General features: G+C 36.1%; 1 protein-coding gene across 1 annotated transcript; it reads left to right on the forward strand.

The window, feature by feature from the left end:
• The first annotated feature begins 3,843 nt into the window (after positions 1–3,843).
• LOC102683455 (podocan) lies at positions 3,844–7,275 on the forward strand. Its single transcript, XM_015352780.2, has 4 exons — positions 3,844–3,946; positions 4,430–4,507; positions 4,675–5,431; positions 5,662–7,275. The coding sequence occupies exons 2-4, from the start codon at positions 4,441–4,443 to the stop codon at positions 6,746–6,748; spliced, it is 1,911 nt and encodes a 636-aa protein (XP_015208266.1). The 5' UTR covers positions 3,844–3,946; positions 4,430–4,440; the 3' UTR covers positions 6,749–7,275.
• Positions 7,276–8,000: the final 725 nt, after the last annotated feature.

Consider the following 8,000-nt stretch of genomic DNA (forward strand, 5'->3'; position numbering starts at 1 on the left):
AGGCACTGCAGAAAGTGGACTTCCAGAGTAGTTGAAGTGTTGTTAGACCAAGCCAAATTGGTGGAGATCTGCAGTCCAAGGAATCTGAAGCCGCTGGCAGTTGCTGCTGTGTATGGCTGTACAATCATAGATGAACATGGAGTATATCTTATGGCTGAGAAAGCTGCCTAGGTGGGCTCCAGGATCGCTGTAGAGGAGGCAACCATATTGTTTCAGTTTTCACCACCTGAAGTCTACATGTTAGGAAATGCAGTACTCAGTTGCAGATTCCTGAGTTTTGGGACCAGCTGGAAGGGAACACCTGTGTTAAAGGCTGAGTTAATATGTATAAACAGCATTCCAATATACAGTAGGTGCCCCACCTGTATAAATATCCTAGGGCAGTATGTAGTGCTGGAGATTATGGCATCATCAACTGACCCATTTGAGTGGTAAGCAACTGAAGTGGATTGAGGGAGTCTAGGATAGTGCAATTTATATAATGTATGACAAAACTAGACTTTCTAAGCACTTTGTGACCACTAAGTGAGTGCCACTGAGCAGCAATCATTCACAAATGATACCTTACTCTTCCTGGGCAGTGGTAAAATTGTGGTTTTCTTAAAGTACTCTGGTATGACTGACAGGGAGAAAGAGAGGTTAAATATGTATATACTGTATATACTATACAGGACCTGCACAGATTTTAAGGACATGAGGGGAGACACAATCTGGGACAGCTGTTTTGCAGGTTCTCGCCAACTTAAAGGCTTACACACCTCATGTTTAAAGAGCTGTAAAGTTCCCAGGTTCGTTAGGAGCCATGGTTGTAGACTTGGTGTTCTTGGACTCAAAGTTGGAGTAAAAGGTGTTCAACCCATCTGACAGAGATGCATCAGCCGAGGAAATACCACTGGTGTTGCCATTATAGTTCTTGATAGTCTGAAAGCCTTACCACATACACCTAGAATAGCTCCAAGGTTGTTTTGCTTTTTTGCCAAGTTTGAAACTGTTTTGCCCATTTGAAAGCTTTCTTGAGGTCATATCTTGACTGTTTATACAGTCCCCTGTCTCCTGATTAAAAGGCAACAGACTCCACTTTAAGTTTATGGGAAATGTCTTTGTTCATCCAAAGCTTCTGATTGGGGTATATCTAGATATTCTTGGCAGGAACACATCTGTCCATATACTGTACTTTACAGTAATTGATGTAGGATACAACCACCTCTGCATATTCATTCTGATCAGTAGAAGAATGTTTGAATATACATAAATCAGTCATTTCAAAACAGTCAATGAGTACCTGCTAGGCAGGTACAGTATGTCTGACCAACACTGCACAGTCTTTTCTGTAAGTAGCACAGTCTTTAACTTCTGTTTGTAAACTAGGAGTAAAAAGGAGCATAGAGACAGGGTCAGGCTTTCCGAAATACAGATGTGAAATGGAGCAGTATGCTCCTCTAATGGTGGTGTATCAGTGAAACAGTGTATTGTGGCCTGTAGTGAGAACAGAAAAAAGGAAGTACGGTACTACTTTTTTAACATTACAGTGATTCATGTCCCCTGCCACTATAGACAGAGTATCTGGATGCATATATGCAAATAATGCTGTACACCTCTCTGACTACAGTGTACACAGCAGTCATAACAAGAACCGAATACTCCCTCAGTAGGTAAAAAGGATGACACTTGGTAATGAGGTATTCCAGATTAGATGTTTAATTCTATATCAGTACACCAAAGGTATTTAATCACGAAACACACTCCACCTCCTTTCTCTTTGCAATTAGAATAATTTATGGGGTCCATTCTGTATAGCATGAATCCAAAGGGTTCTACAGCAGTATTGGGGACATTACGTTTCAGCCAAGTGAAAGATGCATCAGTTGTTCACGTCACGCAGAGTGTTGATCTGACAGAGAAGTTAATCAATCTTACTGTTGAATCATTGAAACATTGACAAGCAGGATGCTGGGGAGTGGGGGCCAACAAGCACACATCTGTTGTCACGTTAAAAAACTCCTTCTCTAATCCCACTTCCTCGTGTCCTTGTTTGCTCTGTGCTTGAAAAGGAAAGTCATATACTTTTGTTTCCATTGAAGTCAGATCCAAAGCTATAAATCTTAGGTCCAAGAATGTTTGTCTATCATAGGTAATTGCCTCATCTGTATTTTTTACACAATTAATGTGACATAACATGAAAATAAACAACATAAATGAGAGAGCTACATGCAAGACTTCACCATGGAATGATGCCATCTTGCTTGATAAACTTACTATTTCTTCACCAGCAAAATAATTGAGATTTTGCCGCTGATTATTAATTTTGTTACTGTCCAGCTGTGACCAGAAATGAAATCTCTAAGCAATGTCATTGTCTGATTGGCTTCAGCTGTCAGGGTATCATCAGACTGCTGCTGTTTAGGGAACCAATAGGTAGAATGGGAGGATCCTTATTCGTGGCCATGAATCCTGTAGAATGTAGAGTAGCACAGGGACAATATTCAAAACACGTAATCCAGGGGCTTGGTTGATTGGTAAAGAAATGAGTCAGGTAATCAGGGAAATCCGAGAAACACAATCCAAAAAATGAAATCTAAAGATTATGGTCGAAAAAGGCAAGAGCAAAGATTAGGAACTGGGAGATCAGTCAAAAAGGTTGAAACGCACACAAGAGAATACTTCTCAGCAGTAAGCATGGGTTGGTGCATAGGGGAACTTTAAATACAGAAGGGAAAGGGACATGGTTGGATAATTGGTCCAGGAATGAGAATTTGTTGAATCAGTGCATGTGCATGTGAGAATCTGATGGGCTCAGTTAGGAATGAGATCGTGAAACAGTGGGTTTTGGAATGTAACGGCATTTGCAGGGCATGACAGTATGTTAGGAAAGACCCATTCAAGAGACTACAGATTTCTTCAAGAAGTCATCAAGAAGCAGAAACCCATCTAACAACATACAGTTATGCAGGTGATTTAGTATTTAGAGATTTTATAGTTTGAAACATGCATTTTGCAAAATAAAGGCTAAGTAAAATAGCAGTGGCTTCAGAAAAGTACATACAGTACATACATGCATATACTGTACTCTCTGTGTAGAATTTTTGCACATTTTGCAATGCTTATCCAATATTAATTACCCTTAAGATGGAATCCTTTCCGAGTTTTAGTTTAAAACATTGTAACTGGGTCTGTAATTCAATATTTTAAGAGCAATTTCCAAGTTCTTTCAAAAAGCCATTAGGCACATTTGTTTGACATGGATAATATCTGGTGACAATCAATTAATGAAAATTAACCATACAAATTATAATAAGGATTTATAACTAGGGTACAGAAGTCAAAATAATAGTTTTAAAATAATTAGCATGGAATTTTAGTCTCTAAAACACTAAGTCAGTTTTGTTAGAAATGTACTCTATAAAGTCAGGACAATGGGACAGAAGTTGAAACCCAATTTTGATTTTGTAATTTTTGCATTTGTAATATGTTTTAGTTTTTGAACTGAGTGATTGTAACCTGTATCTAATAGAGACTTAAGAAAAACATGAATTATCACTTTCACATGACTATACTTTTGTAGACTGATACACTATTGTTAGGTGGGGAAACTTTAGACTCTGAAACATGCCTCACTTCCCCATCAAAATAACATCAGACTGCAATACAACAGTTTAACTGCAAGTGTCTAAGTGCTAAGGTGAATATAACTCCTTAAAAGGTCACTTTTGCCTTTTGTGAATTTTTTATCTCATGATGGTATTGTTGATCTTAGAGATTTTTCTTCTTCGTTGTTTACCTGTGAAAATTCCATTAATGAATTAGAAATTTACAGGATAATAACAGCTCTTTCCTTGGCTCACCCATTTAGTTTGCATGGGTCATTGGATGAACAGACAGGGCAGTGAAGCAGCAGAGATACGTTTAGGATATACAGGATACTGAACACTTAAAAAATAACATCAAGGTAAGACATTTCTTTTGGAAATATGGGATGGTTTTCACATTTTCATGGAATTTCTAATACTTTTGGATCCTGGCACACATTTGCTTTGCCATTTCCTGAAATACATGTCTAAACATTTAAGAAAGCAAATCAGCAAGGATTAATGTACTTCAAATAGACAAATTAATTATTAACTGAATTTACTTTCTTTTACATTTATAAAAATGCATTAAGTTTAAATGTGGAAATGGTTAGGCTCTGGGGTGAAGAAAGGACGTTTTACCTGGAAATTTGTCATTAACTTATCATTTCATTATGGAACATAAAAAAAAATCCAGAGTAGACCATTAAATATTTTAAATTAATGATTGTTTAAATTACCTGATTCTTTTTTATTGAAATAAAATATGTTTAAATTAATCCTTGGCATCACATTTTGTTAACCTTTATGATAATGCCAAAAAAACAATATACTTTTGCATCTTATTTTCTTCACTCTTTCAGATCCAAGAAAAATGGGACCTTTTGCATTCATGTTTTGGGTGTTTATTTGTCCTGCCATTTCACGTGTGCTTAAATCCAGTAAGTATTTAGACATAAAAGAAAGTTATTTCATTTTCAGTTTTTTCACTGTCAAGTTATTAGAAGGAGAAGGAAATCTCTGGACTTGAAAACAATAAAAATATTTTGTGATATTTAGAATTTAGCATTCACATGTGAAAAAAATTACAATACTTTTGTTTTCCTAGGTTTGATAACAGAGGATATCTGGAGTAATGCTCCAATGGATGTTTTACCTTCTAACCTGACAGCAGAAAGTGTGAGAGAGTTTCCTTTGTCCTTGGTAGCAGAAAGCCAAGAACAAGAGAGAGAAGGGACAGGCCAAGGAGGACATTCATTAGAGGCAAATGAAAAGATTGCAAACAACAGAACTCTTCTAGAACCAGGAATATTTCACATAAAAAGTAACATTTCAGGTGGAAGTAATGTTTCATTTGCATCTAAGGAGCTGGAATCCAGAGTCACCCTTACCTTTAATCCAGTGAAGAGTGATATTACTAAAACTATGAGGTTGCTAAACGGATCAACACAGTCTACAAAAATCATGCACCATAACCTCACCTTTTCTTTCAACATGACATCAAATACAACATCTTCCCAGAGGGAAGGTAAAGAGCACATTGCTAGTGCTTCCGGAAGGGAGCTAATCCCAACTACAACGAAGATCAATGACTCTGACAAACATGACCAGCACTCTGAAGAACAAAAAACAAAGAAACTGAATCGAAAATTAAAATCTAAAAAGGGAGAGCAATCCTCCCCCAGTGATGACAAAACAAATGGTAACACATTTTTGCACTTGAAAAAAGTTAAGAAATCAAAAAAGAACCAAATGATCCACAGAAAAGGATATAAAAAAGTGAACAAAAAGAAGAAACAAAAGGCACAATATTTTCCATACTTTAAAGATGATTATTGTCCTCAAGAATGTGCTTGTTATGGAAGGTAAGATTTCTTGATATTTGACCAATAGCTATAAGAGAACTACTGTATAACACTTCATGTCAGAATTTGTATACACATTGCTACTTCTATTATGAGATTTCAGTGTTGTCATTACTTGCATTCTTTACTTCTGAAAGTCTGTTGAAGCATTCATATTTACTCTAAAAACATTTAATTAATGTATGCTATTTTTGTTTAATTTTAGAAATGTTTGTTCTTTTCTTTTTCAGAGTGGTCCAATGCTCTGACAAGGGGGTAGATAAGATTCCTTATGGCATTCCATATAATGCTAGATACATGCTTCTCATGAACAACAAGATAGACATCATTCAGCTGGATTTGTTAAATGAATACCTCTCTCTTGAATTTTTGGTTCTCAACAACAACCGCTTGACTGATAGCTCCATTGAAGGAGCTTTTGAGGGAATGGAGAAACTGAAAAGGCTTTATATTGAGCAGAACCTCCTGTCCAGCATCCCTACAGATCTTCCCAAAACCTTGGAGGAGCTGAGACTGAATGGAAACAACATTAGTGTCATGTCAGAGCAAGTATGGTTCAGTTGTAAAAACTTGCACATTGTTAGCCTCAACAATAACAGCCTGTCAAATGAGTCTATTCCTGATGGTGTTTTTGGCTCCTTGACTAATTTACGCACTCTGAGTATCAACAACAACTATCTGACGGATACGCCATACAAACTCCCCACTAACCTCAAAGAACTGTATCTGAAAGGAAATCAAATAGAAAGAATTTTGAGCCAAATGTTTACAGATTACTCTGATCTGCTTTACCTTGATCTAAGCAACAACCAACTCATCAGCAAAGGAATAGATGAAAATTCTTTCTGCTACATGGCTAAACTTGAAAACCTTAATCTTGGGGGAAATTTACTTAATCAGATCCCAAAGCATTTTCCAAGTGCCTTAAAGACCCTGAATCTTGAGGGGAATAGAATAACATCAGTAAATAAAGATGCTTTCTTAAAGATGAAAAACCTGGAGCAGCTTGGGCTTTCTAAGAATAAGATTGTCAAGGTCGCAGCTGGAGCTTTTAAAAGGCTATCTGCATTGCACCATCTAGATATTAGTTACAACAATCTCCTTGAAGTCCCAAGACAACTTCCAGCTACACTACACTCAGTGGCTCTAAATAATAATAAGATTCACTTTATCCCCAGGAACTCATTTTGTGGAAACAAGAATTTTCTGAGTAATTTAGTCCTTATCCATTTAGAGCACAATCATATTGACATGGGAAACATTAATACTAATGCATTCAGGTGTATTAGAGGTTTTCAGATAGTCCATTTCTACTAAATATCCTACTGTATTAAGTGTGAAATACTGTGTAATAATACCTATTGAAATGTGGTTGTTTACACTAATTTAATTTTTCATTCTTCATATCTGGCTTTGGAGAAATTCATCCATTGTTCTTTATTCCTTTGACAAAAGAATAAAAAGTAACATCAAGTCAACTACAATACTTGCCTAGATCTCGTGTACATTCTTTCATTGTGTCGGCATTTTATCAACAGTTATTCAATGCATTGACAAATGTGAGTAATCTTTTCCCTATAAGAAAGTAACCTGTTTTCACTGTCATTTATCTGATATCTCTTGCAAGGTTCCAATCTCCCTCCCACCACAGTCTGATCATTTTCTTGTGTAGTGGATTTAACGCATAAGTTGTTGGGGCTGTATGGCTGGGGTGATCAGTTGAGCATACTGTAAATTAATGGTGTAAATATGGAGTGCAACATTCCAATCTATACAGTACTGTATATAGTGTAGCTGTTTTGCTTCTTCAAACATATTGTACAGTACAAAATATTTAATTTTAATTCAACAGCTTCATTCATTTAGCAATATCTTTACTTTTAATTATAAAAAATGCATCACAGACTTCTTGTAGAAGATCACAGACTTGTACAAGATATGTTTAGCAGGCTTCCCTTAGCCTGGTTTAATATTATTTAATTGGGGGTGGAGCGGTGGCTCTGTGGCTAAGGATCTGCACCTGTGGCTGGAAGGTTGCCAGTTCAAATCCCACAGCTAGCAGAGGAATACAAAAAAAATGTATTTAAATAACAGAACTTGCATTTTGCTTTCTTTATTTGATTTCTGCCACACATAAGCATGCACATACAGGTACACTTAAAGTACTGTACTGTATGTCAACTGTATGTACTAACCTTGAGGCACTTTGGAAAGCATGACTTTTATGACTGATATCATGTACCTTGACCTGTATCTCTGATTCACAATTGCATCAGTATTGTGATTGCCTTAGATATTAAAGTTTCTTTCTTCAAATTTTCAGGAATATGGATCTTAAATCTATAAATATAAATAAACCTATAATAGAATGTTAAGTAATTCTCCTTCCATGTGAGGATCCACAAGTTTATTTCAATGATTTCTGAAAATATTGAAATTATTTCTAGATATTAAGATGTACCCAGGACATTTTATGACCAACTGTATACTACAAATGCAACTAATAGTCACAGAGCCATTCTGAAAATTTCAATAAAGAAATCAAACGCCATTCTGAAAATGTCCATAA

The sequence above is a fragment of the Lepisosteus oculatus genome, chromosome 7 (genome assembly GCF_040954835.1).
Source record: "Lepisosteus oculatus isolate fLepOcu1 chromosome 7, fLepOcu1.hap2, whole genome shotgun sequence".
NCBI classification, from domain to species: domain Eukaryota; kingdom Metazoa; phylum Chordata; class Actinopteri; order Semionotiformes; family Lepisosteidae; genus Lepisosteus; species Lepisosteus oculatus.